General features: G+C 45.3%; 2 protein-coding genes across 3 annotated transcripts; one reads left to right on the top strand and one right to left on the bottom strand.

Annotated features, from left to right (window-relative positions):
- Nucleotides 1-1420: 1420 nt before the first annotated feature.
- On the bottom strand, nucleotides 1421-10670 carry TRIM68 (tripartite motif containing 68). 2 transcript variants are annotated; one of them, XM_054725503.1, is made up of 7 exons: nucleotides 10604-10670; nucleotides 7725-8200; nucleotides 6007-6102; nucleotides 4988-5245; nucleotides 4639-4661; nucleotides 4053-4153; nucleotides 1421-3851 (listed from the first exon to the last, which is right to left on the bottom strand). In XM_054725503.1, the coding sequence occupies exons 2-7, from the start codon at nucleotides 8148-8150 to the stop codon at nucleotides 3301-3303; spliced, it is 1455 nt and encodes a 484-aa protein (XP_054581478.1). In that variant the 5' UTR covers nucleotides 8151-8200; nucleotides 10604-10670; the 3' UTR covers nucleotides 1421-3300. The 2 variants fall into 2 exon arrangements, with proteins under 2 accessions (XP_054581478.1, XP_008159458.1); XM_008161236.3 differs by having other exon boundaries at nucleotides 7725-8207; nucleotides 10604-10663.
- An 8170-nt stretch (nucleotides 10671-18840) lies between these two features.
- Nucleotides 18841-19815, top strand: LOC103304319 (olfactory receptor 51D1). Its single transcript, XM_008161235.2, has one exon. The coding sequence runs from the start codon at nucleotides 18841-18843 to the stop codon at nucleotides 19813-19815; it is 975 nt and encodes a 324-aa protein (XP_008159457.1).
- The last annotated feature ends 394 nt before the right edge of the window (nucleotides 19816-20209 follow it).

A 20209-nucleotide genomic window follows, 5' to 3' on the forward strand; every position in this document is an offset into this window, starting at 1 on the left:
ATTAGAAACCTACCCTGCAGCTTTGTTTCATTCCCGTTAGTATTCCCTGAAACTGGGATCCGCTGTTGGCACTCAACTCTTTATTGAACTGAATACTTTACAAAGTGGACTGGTTCCCTCCCATGGCTATTCCCCAAACAGAAAATCCTGTGCTTTCCCCAATACATTCAGATTCAGCTCCTACCCTATCACATGAAGCAGTGTGTGCTCATTTAACTAGTGCCTGTGATTCACAGCACTCCCAATGTTTGCTTTTAAGACATTACAACCAATCCTGCTTGAAAAAAAGGTAGACTATATTTCCTGTGGGTTGTAAACCCACCGATTTGCCCTCTGTCTCTTTCTTTTGCAGAACTCAAGCACTTCACCCTTTTAGTAGCCTTTCCCTTCAAGGCTCAGGCACTGCACCCCTTGGTTTCTGTCAGTAAAATAAAAATAGGCAAATCTCATGCCTGAACCCTGCCTTGTGGTGAATTATCACATCAAATTGGAGGTTTCAGGGTAGTCATTTTCAGGGAATATGCAGGTACTCTACCCTTCACATGGCTATCTGCCTCTTCCCCTTCCAGAACACTTTTATAATTACTCATCAAATTAGTTTTTGAATAAGATTAGAACTAAACATCATCTAGTCTTTCATGACCCTTTGAGGCAAGGGGAGCTTATTTTTGCTTTCATTCTAGGAATAAGATTAAAAGTTCCCTCATTTGTTTATCAACACACACACACACACACACACACACACACACACACACACACACTGCTAGACTGAGGGTACAATGGTGAACCAGACAAATAAGGTCTTGTCCTGTCTTCATGGGGTTCTTAGAAGAGAAGTGCACATAAATACCCTAAAGAAAAGGGTTTTTCATATGCTTAAAAACTCCCATCTTCTTGCCTGGTCTTAACTAACAGAAAATATGAAATGACGTGACATCACTTAACCTGTAATTCTTCTAACAAGCAATCATAGCTCCAAAATCACCTGATAAATGAAAAAAAAAGCACACACAAACAAAACCAAAACAAAAAACCCAAAGCCCCCAAATAGTACTTAACAAATTAAGCCATCCCACTTCTTAGTTCATTCTAGGTTTGAATGAATTTATCAACTTTTCTCTGAACCTTCAAGGACTGTCCTAATAAAACAATAGTAAAAGAACAATACTGACTTTTCCCCAGCCTCTTTTGCTAAGTGTCTATGGACATCTAATGGGAAGCACTTCCTACAGATCTATTTCTCAAGTCTATAAACAATTCCCCAGGCACTCTACCCTCCACATGGCTACTTGCCTACCTGCCTCTTCCCCTTCTGGACCACTTTCCTCCCCACAAAAAGACACACAGCCCCTCTACTTTAGGTCAGCTCAGCACTTTGCCAAGACCAGGTCTGTGACTTACTTACTAGTCCATTCCCCTTCTGCTAATGCTTAAGAAGTGACTTGGAAGCGTGGTGGGCAGAATGAGTTTATTTATTCATTTTGGCCTTTTTTTATCTCTTTCATTTACTAACAATTAAAGTAGAAAGGCAGTTTTTGCTATTATTTATTACATTAATTAGGAATTACTTTGCCTCTGTCCATACATCACCTACTATCTTCTTTGCTGCTCATTCCTTCCCCAACATCATTACCTTCACATCTAAAGTACATCAGAAGTCGTGTCTTTAGTCATGGTGACGATATGTGATGTATATGTTGTAGCCTCTCACAATAGGCAAAGCCATTTACTCTTCATGCTAGTCTTGCAGTTCATTTCTAGACACAACCTTCCCACATCACACTCATAAGGCCTGCAGTGAGTTATTTTTGCCACACACAGCAATCCCTCATAGGTCAATAGCACAGATACACAGTCTTAAGTTCCCCTTCACTATATTAAGCTCCCAAACTGGCTCTCTGTGCCTAGTGCTACTCTTTCCCTCACACTGCCTCCCATTTCTCCTTCTGCCACAGATTTAGAGAAGACAAAGGCAGGGAGAATGTTATGTAGTTACCAGAACGATTCAGACTCCCTTTGTGACACAAAAAGATCTAAACTTTAGCTCAACTAGCTTGTGGGCGAGTGAGTCTTTTTCCTGGGCATTTTGTTTTTCATTTTAAATTATCTCGTCTCTACCCTGTGGTCACAATCCCAATTCTAATCCAAACAAGAGACAAACGTACAACAGACACACAGTATGTTACAGTAGTCCAGAGTTTGCCCTGGTAGGGCCACGTTCTGTCTAAAGAGCTCCAGACTGTGAGGAGAGGCCCTGAGACAGAGGCCCTGCTGAAAGATGCTGGCCGAGAATGTGAGATAGGAAGGTAACATGGGCAATATTCTCAACTTGCCTTCCTCTGTCCCTGAGAAAGGAACACAAGTATGGGACGGACCCGAGATCCTCACAACAACCCTGTGAGGTAGGAGAGTATACAGCCACTCCACTCATTTTTCCAGAGGCTGAGAAAACTTTCAATCGGGTGGGAAGTTTCAGACCCAAATGTAATGAATGACACGCAGACACGTGACCTGAGAAGCGAGTCTTGCCGATCTTGTTTCATTCGAATGTGAGAAATACGTTATAATCTCTACAATCTTCTTTCAATAGCTCTGTGAGAAATAACTTGCTCTATTAAGGCCATTTCAGTTTTCTCATCCATAAAGTGAAACTAAAAACAAGGCTCACAGGTTCTCTGATCCTGCCACTCAGCGAGAAGGGCAGAGCCAGGACACAGGTCTCCTTAGAGTCTGAGACAGTGGTGTGCCCAGCTCGTGCTGAGGAGGATGGCTACTGGAGTGGTCTGGACAATCTGCAATGAATGTCTCTAGTTTGCAGGTCAGAGAGCAGGGCTCAAACATTTGCTCATCGGCAGCAAACCTCAGGTGAGGCCTCCTCCAACTGGCCTCTCCAGAACAGCCAACTCTGGATGTGAGCAGGATTTTTTTGCCAACAGGTTTCCAGAAGGTTGGATCTACTTCATCGTCCTTCGTGACTGAGTTATGGCACCAACAGGGACTGAAAAAGAGGGGCCTGAGCTACAGAAAGGACAAGTCCTCCTTGTGAGAGTCACTCGGATCTTCACCATCAGCCGTCATGCCTCCCTCACAGGGACAATGCTCATGTGACGAAGCCTCACGTCCCTCACATGAGTGGTTTAGTGAGAGACGTGGGCTGAGGAGCAGCAGACCACTGGGCCAGGCAGAGGAATCCCAAATTTTAGGCTCAACTCAGTTTAAGGGAACCCTTGTCAGGGGCGGGGCCCTGCAAGACCCCCGGGCCCAGGTGAAATTCCGAGGCCTCTGGCTGGATGGTGGGTCTCAGTCCTCTCCGTCCAGGGAGCAGATGGCCAGAGGGGCGGTGTTGTTGGCACCGATGCTGTAGCAAGGACTAAAGTAGGGCAGGAGGCGGCCAGGAAAGGGGTGGTGGGGGAAAGTGAAAATGTGGGAACCGTTGTTGGTCACGTTGTAGAAGGAGATGTCCTGGGCCTCATAATCCAGGAAGACACCCACCCGTCGGGGAGGGACTGGCAAAGGCAGGAGGGGGTATTCATCAGTGCCTGCCCGGTACTCATTGCCCTTCCTCAGCCTTATCACCCAGAAGCCATAGTTGGGGGATAAATAGACCACCTCCTTCCGGTCGACATCTTCCTTACACACTCCCAAGCCCCATTCAGACCTGTCTCCCACCTCCACCTCCCAGTAGTGCCGGCCTGAGGAGATGCACTGGCTGCCCAGGACGATGTTATAGCGGTAGAATCTCTCAGGATTGTCGGGCAGTTTCTGGTTGGTGTCTCCATAGCGCACGCACTTTCTGTCTTCAGATACGATGAGGCGGGAATAAGCAGTGTCTGGATCAAGGCGCACATCAGCTAGGGACAAAGATCCTGGTTGGCAATGCTGGTACAGAGCGAGGGGCCATGGGCGAGGTCTCCCTGATAAATACAGCCCCGATTTCTCAGTGACGGGTGGCAGTGGGGCTAGTTGGGGTATTCAGAAGACACTGAATGGTTTTATTTTTCTGGGTGGGGCCCCTCCCACTGCCCATCACAACCTCCCCCAGCACTCATTACCTGCATACGTCTTCAGGATCTCTCTCAGGCCCGGCACCCGGCAATCTGTCTTCAGTTCCAGGGAGACTGGTTCTGGCCGCTGGAAGCTCCAAGACTTGCTCCTAATAGAGGAGGGTCAAGGAGTCTTAGCTCAGCCACATGGACCTTCCCTTAGTACAGGGAAGAGGGGCTTGGCAGGGCGGTGCCATTCCCCAGCATCACCAGGCAAAGCTGTGATGCTTATTCGACTGAGAAGAAGGTTTGTGGCACAGACAACATTCACCTGACACGGGGAGAGGAACAGGTGTGCCACACTCAGAGCTTAGAGACTAATGGACACATCTGTAGTGTTTTTCCCTCCTTGAGAGATCTATTTGAAACCACGTATTTTATAACTTTTCTGAGATTCTTATTGGTAACCCTTGAAATGAATCTGATCAAAAATACAAAGAAGAAAGGTGAATAAAGCTTCTTTGGCCAATGCAAGGAAAGAGGAAGAAGATTATGGAGCAGCCCCTGGTTCTCTACCGCATGGGTCTCTGCTCCTTCCCCACTTCTGGCCAGGCCCCTCCTGGGTCTGCCAGGGGCTCCAGCGATGGGAACGTACCTGTTTAAGACCTCCCGAATGCCCTAAAAGGAGAAAAAAGTGCAGCACATGAGTATCTGCTGTTCCTTGGAGGGACCAGACATTGAGCGCAGGGAGGGGGTTTCTCTAAGGGCAAGGGAGGCGCAGAGCAAGGCTGGAGAGAAGGTGTGCAGAGGTGGAAGGGAGAAGCCTATGGGAGGGGAGGATAGGCTGAGCTGGACTGGCTGACTCTCAACAATCTGCCCAAAGGAGTAGGAATGCAGAGCTGCCTGAACACCGCCCCACCTACCTGCCTACAAAGGGCCAGCTCATCCAACCAACCAGGGGCAGGAGAAGTGCAGGGATGGGGGGTGGATACGGAGGCACTCACCTGCAGCATCCAGCGGACAGGCCTCTGAGACCTCTCTTCCAGCTCTGCGATCAGCCGGCACAGGACCCGGCTCTGCTGGATGAGCGCATCGTGATTCAGCTCCAGTTTCTGTCTCGTCTCCCTCTCCTCCCGCTCCAGGCTGGCGAGAGCTGAGGCTGCCTCTGTCTCCAGCTGCTGACCTGGTGGCTTGTGCTTTAGTAATTGCCGATACTTCTCAAACTCCCACACGATACTCTGCTTTCGGGTTTCCACCTGTATCTGCACAGCCAGGATCAGAGAAAAGCACTGATATTGTTCACACAAGGGCCACCAGGGACTGTGCGTGTACACACACACACACACACACACACACACACACACACACACACACACTCTGGAATGTTTTGGTACCAACTGTATGCCTGGCACTGTAGAGGCCAAGTTAAAGGCTACTATTTTTCTTATCTTCTGTTCTCACATGCTTCTGGGGCCCTATTACCTATCCTTATCCACTCCAGTAGGGCCCAGGATATTATCTTGGTACTATGTGCTATAGACTATTTCCTATTTTCAGAATAGTATATGCTATTTTCAAAATAATGACCAGAGCATTACACTTGAGCCTCTAAGGCAGGTAACAACCACACTGGTAGATGCTTTTGCTTCTTACTGGTATTATCTCAGTTCAATATGTTGTTTTTGACTGGTTCAGTGTTACCTTCTGTTGACCTAAAGTTCTGATAGTTTGGTAGTTACGGCCTCAAATTTATTTCAGAGGCGATCTTCCAGTGTATGTGAGGTGTGCATGAGGACATATGAGGGCACTAGGCCAGAGGTTATCCCTACATCACAATCAAGAAACTGGAATGAGAAGTACATGGCCTGCCTAGGGCTGCACAACCTGTGGAGGAAGCTGGCATGAGGATCCCTGGCTCTGACTTCAGTCCCCACATTCTGCTTATAGAGATGAGGAAGTCCCCATGGCCAGCTCCAGGGCAACACCGGAACCACCCAAACTCCTTCCCCAGGCGGCAACCTGCCTTCCAGGTGGCAGTTCGTTTCCTCTCACCAACTTCCAGCTTCCAGGCCTCTTCTTGCTCTTTCCTCAGGTGTTCCAAAGCCTCGTGGAGTTTCCACTGAAAGAGATAAAAACTTCAGCCGGGTTGATAATGAGGCTTGCTAGGTAATGGGGGGGAAAAAGTGTCCCTCAGGTGATGAGCCAGAATGAATGCTGGGAGCAAAGGGATGCCAAAGAGGGAATGGAATCCTGCCCACTTGACACCCAAGGTAGCTCTCGTTCTGAGAATCATTTCAACTCCCACAGTCTCCAGGTTTCTGCAGAGTGAAAGAAAATGTCTGTTTCCAAGCTTGCCAGAAGGCCTCCTTGGACTTCCTATCCATGCATCTTTTACTCATCTTCTACATTACCCTGGGGTCTCCTAAAATCTTCCTACTCAAAGTGTGGGCCAAGCATCAGCACCACCTGGAAGCTTGTTAGAAATGCAGAGTCTGGAGCCCCACCCCAGACCTCCTGAATTAGAATTAGAATTTTAGCAAGAATTTGGGGTGGTTCAAATGCTCATTAAAGGTAAGAAGCACTATCCTGGAACACTCATGCAAAAGATTACTACTGGAAAGCATAAAGTATTCTGATGATGATATTAACCATTTTGTTAAAAAGTTACCAAGTGCCACACATATGCTTCAGTACTAAATATACATTCAGTACTCAACCCCTTGAGACTGGTATTATCCCCATGGTACAGATAAGAAAACTGATGCTGAGAGAGAGAGACATACTCAAAGCTATTCAGCTAGTAACTGGTTGAGCTGGGACTTAACATGCTTATGTGATACTGCCTCTCTATTCTAATACTCAAAACAAAATGAGCAAGTAAATACTTTTAATTTTGTAGAAATTCTCACATAGAAAAACAGCTAATTCTGGAGATTTGTTTTACACTCTTACCTTCTAATCTCAACTTCCAGAAAGGAAATTAAGACCAGTATTGCATCAGAGTCATTGGCATAATGATTCTGTAAAGATATGTCAACATGGAAAACTGAGGAAAGTATAAGAAGCTGGAAGTTGATGAGGGTAGATTAAAAAAAAGGAATAGCAGGTGTGTCAGAGATGACTCCCCCTGCAGTCCCCCTAATCCCCCCCAAAAAAAGGCCTGAAAGAGGAGAAAGAAAACTGGCCCAAGAGCAAGACCTGAGTCGTATCATTTGATCTTCCTTTAACTAACTTTTAACTAACTTAACGAAAAGTCAAACATAAATGTCTTGGCCATAGTCTTTTCCAGCTCTAAAACCAATTATTATGATCTCAAATTTCTAAGCCTTAGTTTTGTCTATAAAATGAGGGGGTTAAAGTGACTCACACAATGTCAAATGACTATTTGTGGCATTGCTAGGGGTTTGCAGTTTCTGGTAGCTGTAGCCTTGACTACCCCATACCAGATTCATTCAAGGCACCAAGAGCTCCAGCTAAACAAGACTACGTCTCCTTCAAATTCTCAGTAAGGAAGCATCTTTGGGTTAGGCATTGAGCCCTTTTGGGGTTGGGGATGGGGCATGGAAGTGGGAGGGAAGGAAGTCAAAGGAGGTCATAGATGCAAGGAGAGATGTGGCTCACTGTATCAGGTCCCACGGCTCTGTGGACATGAGGACCAAAGGAATCAGTTCTCATTTGGTCTCTGGGGCCGCTGGTCAAGTTCCTAATTTAGACATAGCCAAGTGAGAGGCAGCCTCCCACCTTGTACTCCCAGGCGACATCCTCCATGGGCACGACGCTGTGGGCCTCATGCTCAGAGGACCGGCTGCAGGTCTCACATGTTATCAGGCCATCCTCTTTGCAGAACATCTTTAGCTGTTCTCCATGGAGCTCACACACATCACCCTTCAGCCCCATTCCTGGGTGCAGGCCTAGCAGGCAGACTTTTTCTACCACGTTGGCCAGCTGCCAATTAGGCCTCAGGTTCCCTGGTTGGACAGGAGTCCGGCAGAGGGGACATGTGTAACCCCAGTTCTGGGATTCTCCTGGGACCTCCCAGAGTCCAGCGAGACAGCTGTGGCAGAAGCTGTGGCCACAGTCAATGCTCACAGGCTCCCTCAGGTAGGCCATGCAGATGGGACAGGCCAGTTCTTCCACGACGGCTTCCACCAGTGCTGCCGGATCCATGGCTCCTTTTCACACCCTCCTCGGAACATGAACAAAACCAGGCGGAGGTACTGAAGGCTGAGAAGAAGAAAAGAAAAACAGGTAAGAGGAAAACGTAACAGAGGAGCAAAGGGATCCATAAATGGGATAATTCATGTGTGGAAAAAAACCAGTTCCTCCTTTCAATCCTTCCTCGGACCTTTATTGACCCTGTTTAATAAGCACTGGCCTTCCCAACTGAATTTCTGATCGGGCCACATTACTCCCACCACAGAGGGCCACCTGGGGATGCTGGAGCAAGCGAATGATGGGAATTCTCACTTTTCATTCATTCAGTCATCTCTGACCCTCCTCTGGGGTCATGAGACCCACCTCAATCATGCTCTCCAAATCAGCATTATTCCTCTGGAACTTGGATGAGATCACAAAAATGGGATGTTTCAGTACCTAAAATAAGGCCAGAAATACCCCTAGTCTCACCCTGTGGTATGTTTATATGTATACTTATATACTTCAAGGGGCAAAAAGAGGCTGTGCCAGAAACCCATTGCCTACATGCTCAATTGGCAGATAAAAACGAAGGTCATCTGATGTTCATCAAACCCATACGATGAAGTCACTACCCAGCAAGAAACCTGAGATTTTTGCCAGGGCCACATATGGGTATGTAACTTACACAGCCAATGGCATGCTCTTGGCACGGTTGGCAATATTTACTCGTTCACTTTGCACGTTTGTGTTAGTAGCCAGAGTCTGTAAATGGAAGAGCCATGTTGATCTTAGTCACTGCTGTACCCTCAGCACCTAAACAGTACCTGAAATGCAGTTACTATTGAATAAATATTTCTTAAATAAATAAACCAGCTAGACACAGGAAATAATTCCTACACTCAATATGCGTTTATACTTTGTTAGAAAATCGAGAGCATATGTTAATCATAACAGCAAGCACTCCTTGAGCCCTTACACTATCCTGAGCATTTTACATGGGCTAGTTTATTTCACAACCTTAAGGAGAAACCATTATTCTACTGTTCTCATTTGACAGGTGTTTGGTCCTGGGCCCCACCATTCCATCTTGGGCAAATTACTAACCTCTCCAGCTTCAAGGTAGGATAAAAATTCGAGAGAGAGAGAAATCACTGTGGTTTTGAGTCGTCCAGTAAGTCTTCCTGGAGGTAAGGAAGCAGTAAGTAGATTTTGCAGGACTCGCTGTTAAAGGCTAGCAGGAGGTCCAGCCTTCTCAATGGCCTCCCTGTCTCCTGCTTCCCTTCCCCCCACCCCCCACTAACACTACCCAACTGTGGGATCTAGTATCCTAAAACCTAGTTTTATGAAATCACTAGCCCACTGAAGAGCCTATCCTGGTTCCCCAGCACCCAGTCCAACAGGAAGCTCTTGTTCTTCATCCTTGAAACAGCTCCCGTGTCCAGTCAAGCAAAGAGAGAAACTTCCACACGTTCCAACAGAACCCTGCAGACTTTCCTGGTTATTTTACCCCACCTGGGTTCCCGCTGTTCTCCCAGCTTGAAATGATTTCTCCATGATCCTGTTCTTAACATCATTTGGCATGTATGTGTTATTGTCTTATTTGCCCACTGGAAGTTTCAAGAGGATAGTGACATCATCAATTTTGTTCACTCCTATATCCCCAAGACTAAGAACAATGCCTCCAATATATTTTTTTTAATATATAAGAATTAAATGCAACTGTTGAAGTCCAGCTGATCCTAGGTTGGAAGTGGAAAAAGTGTCAACATCCTCATCTAAGACAGAGGGGCACTAAGAGCTACCACAACACAGGTTGAGATCTATGATTGAAAGCTACAAAGACCAACAGAAGAATAAAAAAAAAAAATAGAATGGAAAACTGGTGGGAGGTAAAGAAAGAGCAAAATGATAAATCAAGAAATGCGGTGTAAGTATATTATTTAGATTTAGTAGGGTCTTAAGTTAAAAGCGATGGCCTCTGTAAAAAGGATTTAGAGGTGGGTACTATTACTCTTAGGATATAAAACCTGCTTCATTGTTTCCTTTGTTCTACATAAATTACTTCGACAAAACCTTATTAAACATTGAATTGCTCAGAAATTGCCTTTGGCAGGGCGGGGAGTCAGTCTGGGAAAGACCTTTGAAGGGAGGGGGCAGAGCCTGGAAAAGCCTTGCAAAGAGGGATCTGAGTGGGGTGAGGGGTGCGTGGAGGCGGCGATCTTCCGGGTTCGAGCCGAGGGGCGGGGGTGGTAAACCCTAGGCCCCAGGGCCGGGGCAGGGCCTCCGGGCGCGCGGGCAGGGCCCCAGAACAGAGGCAGTGAGGAGACTTCGCAGGACCTCTGACTTCAGAAGAGGCTCGGCTGTCGACCCACCTTCCCCCTTAGACCGCACCAGCGCCCCACGGCGACCGCGGAAAGCGGAGGTGCCAGGTTCCCACGGCCGAGCGTCCGCACCGTCAGAAGCGGCTGGACCGCAGCACTTACCGCCCGTGGGCAGAAGGTCCCCGCGGCCGCCGGCTCCTCGGCCTCTCGCCGGCTCTTCGGCCCTACGCCCGCCCTCAGGCCCCGCCCACAGGGCCGAAGCCAATGAGCGGCGGGCAAGGGCCCGGCGCCGGAATTCGTCCGGCGGCATCTTTGTGGAAGCAGCCAATCACAGTCAGGGATCAGGGCAACCCTAGCCAATCAGAGGAGGGGACGGGGCCTCGGCACACCTCTGGGCATGCCTGTTTTTTCTCTGCTATCTCGATGTTTGCGTCCCTTTCCCCAGCTCGGAGCCCCTTAAAACTGTGAAAGGGCCCAGGAGGCAGTCCCAGGACGAATCGAAGGGTGCGGCTCTGGGATGCGGGCGCTCAGGCTCTGTATTAGCAGAGGCCCAGTTGGTTCCCGGTCCCAGGAATCAGTGACGTCCCACGCTTCAGCGCCCGCTGACCAGCGGCTCTCCTGAGCGAAGCTGTTCCTTCCGGATGACGACACCGAATGCTGTTCATTTGCCAGTTTCCTGTGTTAAACTCACCAACCTGTGAGATCAGCCTTGCTTGGTTCAATGACGCAGGTTAGCGCAGGTCTGGGTACGTAACTGAGCTCTGCAGTTTCCAGCAAGATAAGCGACCTCTCCTGGCTCCAGGCGGCGGATACTGGGTTCTTAGAAAACCCCCTCATGAGTATTTTAGCAGGCACAGTTCATCACCATTGCTGCAACACACCTTCAAGTTAGAAGCAGATACTGGGAGCTGCTGGAGTGAAAGTGAAATGGATCGTTGGTCACAAACTGTCATTAAAAAAAAAATTAAAATAAAATTTTATTCAACAGCTGATACCCCTCCTTCACCCAGACACAGACATACAGCTTCTAAAGGGAGTGAATTGGATTTTTCTTTGGACTCCCTGCACCATGTCCTTTTCCTGATATTAATTAGGTGTTTACTGAATAAGCAGATAAAGGCACATCCAATCTACATGGAAAATAAGGAAATCCTCCAATTGAAGCTCATTTCCATTTTTTTGGATTTAAACTCTTTGGGTCCTCAGGCCAATGTCAGGACCCAGGACATGGTTGAAATTCTGAAGGGTGAGGCCCAGAAAATTCCTGAAACAAATGGGGGAGCAACAAAAGAAGAAAAGAGGTAACTGAGGTCTGAGCTGGACCTTCTGTTTCACCTGAATCTGGAGAAATGGCTGCCATGACAGAATAGGGAGTGGATTCATTGAAACAAGCCACTTTAAACATTTATTGACCATCAACTTTTTGCAACACTTTGTGCTGGATGCTGGGATTACAACTGAGTCACACAGTCTCTGCTCCTAAAGAGCTCAGGATCAAGTTGGTTGTGTTACAGGGCAGTAAGGAGCTCAGAAAATTCCAGGGCAAGTGGAATAGGGGAACAGACAGGAAAGTTAAAACAAGGCCAAACAATGTGGGCAATTTGTAGTCAATTTATAAATAACAAGCCATTATTTTCCCCAGACAAGGACACTTGAGAGCAAATGGTTAAAACCTCCCCAAGGAGAGAATGCAGAAAAGGAAGGGGGAAGGTGAAAGGAAAAAAAGGCCAGTTTTACTCCCGAAGCAGAAAATCCAGCAGTTTCAAGGCTTGGCAAGATAAAATGGCCAGGTGCTTCTCATGAATTCTGGGAAGGTCACAATAAAGTAAAAAGGGACCTTGATAATTAATCTGTACCAAAATATTCAGCAGAGGAATTCTGAAACGTATAGATAGAAGGATTTTGATGGTTTCAGGTATTACATTTAATTAGTTAATCCATTCTGGGTTTATTTTTGTATATGACATAAGAAAGTGGTTCAATTTCATTTTTTCTCTGTATCTGTCTAGTAACCACTTACTGAAGAGACTGTCTTTACTCCATTGTACCAGTATAGTCTTGCCTCCTTTTTCATAGATTAATTGACCATATACTAGTAAGTGAGGATTTATTTTTGGGCTTTCTATTTTGTGCCATTGATCTATATACATTGTATCTGTTTTTATGCCAATACCATACTGTTTATTTTTTTAAAATTGAATTTATTGGGGTGACAGTGGTTAATAAAATTATATAGTTTTCAGGTACACAATTCTATAATACGTCATCTGTATATTGATTGTATTGTGTGTTCACCACACCCCAAGTCAAGTCTCCTTCTAGTACCATATGTTTTGATTATTGTAGTTTTGAAGTATAATTTGACATCAGGGAATGTGATTCTTTCCACTTTGTTCTTTCTCCAGATTTCTTTGGGCTCTTTGGGGTCTTTTGTGGTTCCATATAAATTATTGTATTAGTTGTTTTAATACTGAGAATACCATTGGTATTTTAATAGGGGTTGCATTGAATCTATGTATTGTTTTAGGTAGTAAGGACATTTTAATAATATTAATCCTCCTAACCCATGAAAAGGTATATTCTTCCATTTATTTGTATATTCTTTCATTTCTTTCTTCAATATCTTACAGTTTTCAGAGTATAGGTTTTTCACTTTCTTGGTTAAATTTACTCCTAGGTATTTATGCTTCTGATGCAATTGTAAGTAGGATTGTTTTATTAATATCTCCTAATTATTCATTATTTATGTATAGAACACAACAGATTTCATATATTAATTCTGTATCCTGAACGTTTGCTGAATTCATTTATTTTAATAGTTTCTTGGTGGACTCTTTAGGGTTTTCTATACTAGAGTATTATGTCATCTACAAATAAAGTTTTACTTCTTTCTTTCTAATTTGAATGCCTTTTATTTCTTTTTCTTATCTGATAGCTGTGGCTAGAATATTCAATACCATGTTGAATAGAAGAGATAGTGATAGTGGGCACCCTTGCCTTGTGAAATATTGAAACAAAAATATAGGGATAGAGTATTATTTTAAAAGCCATACCATGGTCAAACTTACACAGTATTCTTATTACTGTAACAAGTAAAACACTGTTTGAAAAGTTCCTTTGGAAAATAGCCATTTAAAAATGGAACCAGCATGGTGCTTGTTGTTGATACCAAAAATGTAAGGGGACCTTCCCATTAAACATGTCTCAATTGAAGTAATAGAAATGTGAGTTATGAGTGAACATCAACAAGAAGACCAATAATCTCTGCATTAAGAGGGAATTAAAAATGAATCTGTAAACCTCCTCCTTTAACTGTGCACATCAGTGTCCATCCCCCCTACCAAAAAGGAGGATAAGATTGCTCAGAGGTATGAAAAAAATTAATTTCATAATGTTAAATGCTTTAAGTTAAACAAAAGGAAAAGAATAGTCACTTGGAGAGTCTGCCTGCTCCATCAAGATTAGAAGTCAGGAAAGATCTCCTTAAGCAAGAATGTTTAAAAAGACACCTGAAGGCTAAGTATTAATCAGAACAGGGAGTAAAATTAATGTCCTTCCCATGGGTAAAAATATGTGAAAGCTGAAAGGTGAGAGAAGGCTTGGCACATTGTAGCTGTGGGATAATTTTGGTACATCTGGGACTCGGTATGCAAAAGGCAGGTAGACTTGCTGGTGATGGGCTTTAGACGTACACAGAGGTGACTCATGGAGGCCCTATGAGCTGGGTTAAGAAGTATGATGCCTGATGATGTGACCAAAACTTTTCATTCTATGTCACTGGGAAGATACTACAGACTGACTTGTGCTTTGGAGGTCGCACTGGCCACAGTGTGGAGAGTGAACTGGTAGGAAAAATATTCAGGGAGGCTGGCCAGTGAACGAGTTATTCTAATGATCTAGGCAAGAGCTTATTTTGGCTTGAACTGGAGTGAAGACAAAGGAGATGGAGAAAAATAATCTAATTCATGAGCTATCCAGGAGGAAAACAAAGAAGACTTGATGATTTTTTTAAAATTATTTTTCAATTGCAGTATAATTTCAATACCATTTTGTATTGGTTTCAGGTGTGGCTAGACAATTATATACTTTACAAAGTGTTCCCTTGGATTATTCCAGTACCCACTTGACACCATACATATTTACTAGTGTTATTGACTCTTTTCCATATGTTGTACTTTACATCCCTGTAACTATTTTATAATTACCGATTTGTACTTCTTAATCCCTTCACCTCTTTCACCCAGTCGCTCAGTGGCCCCTTCCCTCTGGTAGGGGGAGTTCACTGTTGGGGGACTGGGTCCACTCTCTGTGTTTATGAGTCTGTTTCAATTTTGTTTGCTCATTTATTTTATTCTTTAGATTACACATATAAGTGAAATCATATGGCATTTGTTTTTCTCTAATTGGCTTATTCCACTGGGTATAATACCTTTTAGGGCCATTCATGCTGTTGCAAATGGTAAGATTTCATTTTTTTTAATGTCTGAATAATATTCCATTATATATGTACCACAGCTTTTTTATCCACTCATCTATTGATGGGCACTTGGGTTGCTTCTACATCTTGGCTATTGTAAATAACACTGCGATAAAGATAGGGTTGCATATATTCTTTCAAATTAGTGTTTATTTTGATAAATCCCTACAGTGGAATTGTTGGGTCACAAGGCAATCCATTTTTAACTTTTTGAGGAACCTTCACACTGTTTTCCATGGTGGCTGCATCAATCTGCATTTCCACCAATAGTGCACCAGGGTTCCCTTTTTTTCTGCATCCTCGCCAATACTTGTTCGTTGATTTATTCAAGATAGCCATTCTGACAGGTGTGAGGTGATGTCTCATTGTGGTTTTAATTTGCATTTTTCTAACAATTAGCCATGTTGAGAATCTTTTCATATGTCTATTGGCCACCTGTATGAAAAGGACTTGGTGCTTGACTGGATGTGTTTGGAGAGGGAGGTGAGAGAGAGACAGGAAGAAGGTGGAGAAGATGGTTTCTAGATTTCTGGCTAGGGCAACAGAATCATTTCTGTGACAAGGAACAAAACACACACACTGGGGCACAGACTGGGGACCAGAGATAATGAGCTTAGTTGGAGGTGCTGAGTTTGAGGTGCCTTAGGGACACCTAAATGGTGATGTCCTATAGATATTGCCATGCCTTGAGTTCAGGATATTGGTCTGAATTGTTTGGGAGATAAGAACTATGGGAGCAGGTGATATTGCTCCCACTCTACTCATGGTTACCATGTGGAGGGGAAAAGACAGAGGGTCGACCAGGGTCATAGCCTTGAAGAACTCCACTAGTAATGTGAGAAGTAAAGGACAGAGAGCCTCTCAACTAACTCCATCTTGTTGACATTTGTGTTCAGTCTCTTCTATCTCCAAAATACACATTTTAAAAACTCTCCTTTGACCTATCAATTCTTCACATTGCCTATTTCCCTGCTTCTCTTCAAATACAAAATTATTTAAAAAGTTATCTACACCCAAGTTCTCCATTTCTTCCCAACACACTCCTCACTCTACTTCATTCAAGATTCTGTTCCTACCAGCTTACCTCACACTTATCCCAAGCTAACCAGTGACCTTCTCTATTTTCAGTCTATAAACTGCTTGATATCTCCGCAGCCTCTGCACTGCTGCCCTCTCTTCCTTCCCAATGTATTTTCTTCCTCTGGCTGTTGTAGCACTATCTCAACTGGATTTTCTCCTATGCCAGTGGCTCTTCCAGTTGTTTTGAATAATAATGAACACAAACATTCACTGGAGAGTTGCTAGTATTTTCTTTTATTTTTCTCTTCAAACTGAGGCTAGGGGGGTCATACCATTAGTAAGTGGTTGGGCTCGGATTTGGACACAAGTCTGTTTCCTCAGAGAGACCTACATATAAAAACAACCATGCTACATTGCCTCATTTGTGTGTGTGTGTGTGTGTGTGTGTGCGCGCGTGTGCGACACACACACACACACACACACACACACACACACACACACACACACACAAGAGCGCGCGCGCTGCAGAACCGAAGCGGGACGATTAGTGGTTCAAGGAAGAAAGCTGTCTTGAGAGAAAGGGAGAGCTAAGGGGCAGCATAGTACTGTGGAATGAGTTGATTCCTTAGGACCTTAAGGGGCTGCAACTCCCCAAGACTGCCACAAGAGGGCAGTATCAAGAAGTGAGAAGCTGCCTGAACACAGCTCTGGATACCGTTGGATAGTAACAATATCCTTGTCTGTATGTTTTCTAGTGTGTGCCCACACTGCCATTCCAGTAGCTCCTTTTTTTTTTTTTTTCAGTGTGGGTCATTCCTTTTCTTCTGTCAAACCTACAGCACTTGCCTTCCCTCTAGTCTTCTGAGCTGGCCTTAGAATAGTAACAGAGCGCAGCCCCTTTGGGTAGAACTCAGGGCTCAGCTTTCCTGGGGCACCTGAGCAGAGCGTGGCTCCCAGGGAGCCTGGAGTAATTCACTCTTCATTATCTCTCACACTCCCTAGGGTCCCAAAAAGCTATATATGGGCGGTGGCTTTGGACAGAGATACTGTAGGTGGGTGCGTTAGGCTCAGCTCAGGTAGGGTAGGTGAAGCTTGCCACAGAGACCTGTAGGATAGGAGGCATTTCTGAGGAAGCCTGGCCTTTGTGAGACAGCCTGGTTACTTGGAGAGTCTGCCTGCTCCTACACCTCCCAGATCACAGAGGCCTGAATTTCAGACCTTATTCAGGGACCTACCCAAAGAGGAATTTCTTCAAACCACTGTGAGACCTATTCCGTACTTTCAACTCCTCAGTTCCAGCCTCCCACCCTTCACTGAAGAAACAAGGCAAGCGAAATTAATTTACCCAGGAAAAATATATGTGGTGGTGGTGGTGGTGGTGGTGGTGATTGGTAATGAAGAAGGAAACCGATGGCTGGAAGGGTAAGCTGGAGTCACACTGCAAATGGACTTTAATGCAGACCAGGTGATTTCAACTCTATCTTGAAGGCTTTGGGAGTCACCTTAACTTGCTAACTAGAAGCCTGACATGGCAAGTTTGCTGTGTAGGTGGTAGTGATGTGAAAGGTAGATTGACACAGAGTGGGTTTAAAGTCAGGAAGGTGAGATAGGAAGCACTTTTCATAATCAGAGCAGAGTGGATGATGCAATGAGGTTGGGAGAGAGGGAGGGTGTGTTAAATAAGGGGAAAAGTCATAATAGATTCATTGGAAAACAAAATCACTCCTGGAGGTGAAAGAGCGGAGAAATCAAGGTGGGACTAGATGGGACTGGATGTCTTGAGTGACAGAATGTTTCCATTCAGAAAAGGTCCTCTTTGGGGCAAGATGGGTATGAGGATAGACTATCAAGTAGAAGTATGAAGAGGCAGCAGGTTTTACGGGTCTGGATCTCAGGACAGAGGCTTAGAATAGAGTGGTCTGTGTATAGAAAAGGAATTGAGCCTGGGATGTTATGGGTTCACGAGGGAGAGTAGTGGAGGGAGAAAGGTGTGCATGTGGACACCAGAAAGCACCACCAGCCACATGGACTGATGTTCTTTTCATGTCTCAGGTGCATCTGGTTTACATGTTACACCCCAGTCAAGCAGAATCTGGGTCTGACTGTTATGTGGGCATGAGAAATCCTGATGAAAGAGTCTGTTCTTTTCCTTTTTTTTTTTAGTCTGTTCTTTCTTCAGGCTAGAAATAACAGGTTTTTTTCACCCTCTCTCCCCCAGAACTCCAGATGAGCGTTTCCCAAACTTCTCAGATTAAAAACAAACCAGCTTGGGAGAAGGGTATAATGGCTTTGTTGTTGTTGTTGTTGTTTTTTAACTGGATTTCTGGATCCCTCTCCTGGAAATTCTGGAGTAGGACCTGGGGGTAAGTTCTCAGTAACTGCTTTAGATGAAGCTATCAGGGAAGTCTGAGAAACGCTGCTTAGGACTAAATAAAAATTTGTCTCTTGAAATCCAGTCCCAGACTCAACCCCTGATTTCTGCCCTAAATCAGATCAAAGTGGTCTTGAAGGAAACTACAGATTGGATCCAAACCAACCCTAACCCCACATGCATTAGAAGAGCTGGGGTTAGTGTAGATGGGAGGTTCTGTGCAAGGCAGTCTACTCTGTTGGGAAAGTGGCCAAGAGCAGTGCCCCTGGTCAGCTCTGGAAATGAAGAGCTGTTGAGTATGCTTTCTGTGTGCGTCATCACACACTGAGATTAATGGGACCTCCAGGGAGGGATGCACAAGGAGAATTAGAGTAGAGGGAAGATGGAGTTCAGAATTAGTGTACTAGAAATACTCAGTCTTTCTCTTTGTTACTTCAGTACTTCAGTGCCCTGTCCTTATGTTTTTTCTCTCTGCTGAGCCACTAACTGAAGGATGTTTCTCTTTTTCACTTTCATAGTCGTTGGACTTGGATGCAAAAGCCTCAGCTCTTAGGTTCTGTCATGGCTACTCCAAATGAAACTGTGGTCCACCCAGCATACTTCCTGCTGGTGGGCATCCCTGGCCTGGGACCTAACACTCACTTTTGGCTGGCTTTCCCACTGTGTTTTATGTATGCTTTGGCCACCCTGGGCAACCTGGCCATTGTCTTCATCATCCGCATAGAAAGGCGCCTGCATGAGCCCATGTACCTCTTCCTGGCCATGCTTTCCACCATTGACCTAGTCCTCTCCTCTGTCACCATGCCCAAGATGGCCAGCCTCTTCCTGACAGGCATCCAGGAGATTGAATTCAATGTTTGTCTGGCCCAGATGTTCCTTATCCATGCTCTGTCCGCCATGGAGTCAGCTGTTCTGCTGGCTATGGCTTTTGATCGCTTTGTAGCCATCTGCCACCCGCTGCGCCATGCTTCTGTGCTCACAGGGCCTACTGTCGCCAAGATTGGACTAGCTGCCCTGACCAGGGGATTTGCATTCTTCTTCCCACTGCCCTTCATCCTGAAGCGGTTGTCCTACTGCCAAACACATACTGTCACACACTCCTTCTGTTTGCACCAAGATATTATGAAGCTGTCCTGTACTGACACCACGGTCAACGTAGTGTATGGACTCTTCATCATCCTCTCAGTCATGGGTGTGGACTCCCTCCTCATTGGCTTCTCCTACATCCTCATCCTGAGGGCTGTGTTGGAGCTGTCTTCTCGGGGGGCAGCACTCAAGGCTTTCAACACCTGCATCTCCCATCTCTGTGCTGTTTTGGTCTTTTATGTACCCCTCATTGGGCTCTCAGTGGTGCATAGGCTGGGTGGCCCTACCTCCCTGCTCCATGTGATGATGGCTAATATCTATCTTCTGCTACCACCTGTGGTCAACCCCATTGTCTATGGAGCCAAGACCAAGGAGATCCGTTCACGGGTCCTCCACATGTTCTCACAGGGTGGCAGGTGAGCAGGTTAATCTTCCCAGTATCCTCAATTCCTGCCAAATATGGGAGGACAAGGATCCTGTTCACCGTCTTGGTGATTGGATCATCCATCCCATTGGGCTGTCATTTAGTTATCTAAATGGATCTTGAATTCTGTTTCTAGGAATGTGTCAATATATGAGAACTTATGAACCAGCCGTCCTGGAGAATGGTTACCCTAGTGTCTCTGCTCTGGTGGCCGTGCCTTATTTCCCTTACACAATAAGGCTATAAACGCCACAGCTCAGGATAATTCCAGTTTTGATATATGATTTTAATTATTCTTGCTCCCATGAACTCATGTCATTAAAACTGTTTTGGTCATAAAGCTTCTTTTTCGAACCCCAAGTGGTTATGCAGTTTTTTGGAGGGTGGAGG

This window comes from Eptesicus fuscus, chromosome 13 (genome assembly GCF_027574615.1).
Source record: "Eptesicus fuscus isolate TK198812 chromosome 13, DD_ASM_mEF_20220401, whole genome shotgun sequence".
NCBI classification, from domain to species: domain Eukaryota; kingdom Metazoa; phylum Chordata; class Mammalia; order Chiroptera; family Vespertilionidae; genus Eptesicus; species Eptesicus fuscus.

Excerpts from the sequence above, each read along its gene's own strand:
- LOC103304319 (XM_008161235.2), top strand. The coding sequence starts at position 18,841 with ATGCAAAAGCCTCAGCTCTTAGGTTCTGTCATGGCTACTCCAAATGAA.
- TRIM68 (XM_054725503.1), bottom strand. The coding sequence starts at position 8,150 with ATGGATCCGGCAGCACTGGTGGAAGCCGTCGTGGAAGAACTGGCCTGT. Across the intron at positions 5,246-6,006 it reads AACGAACTGCCACCTGGAAG|ATACAGGTGGAAACCCGAAA; the intron begins GCAGGTTGCCGC and ends CTGGCTGTGCAG. Across the intron at positions 3,852-4,052 it reads GATCCTGAAGACGTATGCAG|CTGATGTGCGCCTTGATCCA; the intron begins GTAATGAGTGCT and ends CTTTGTCCCTAG.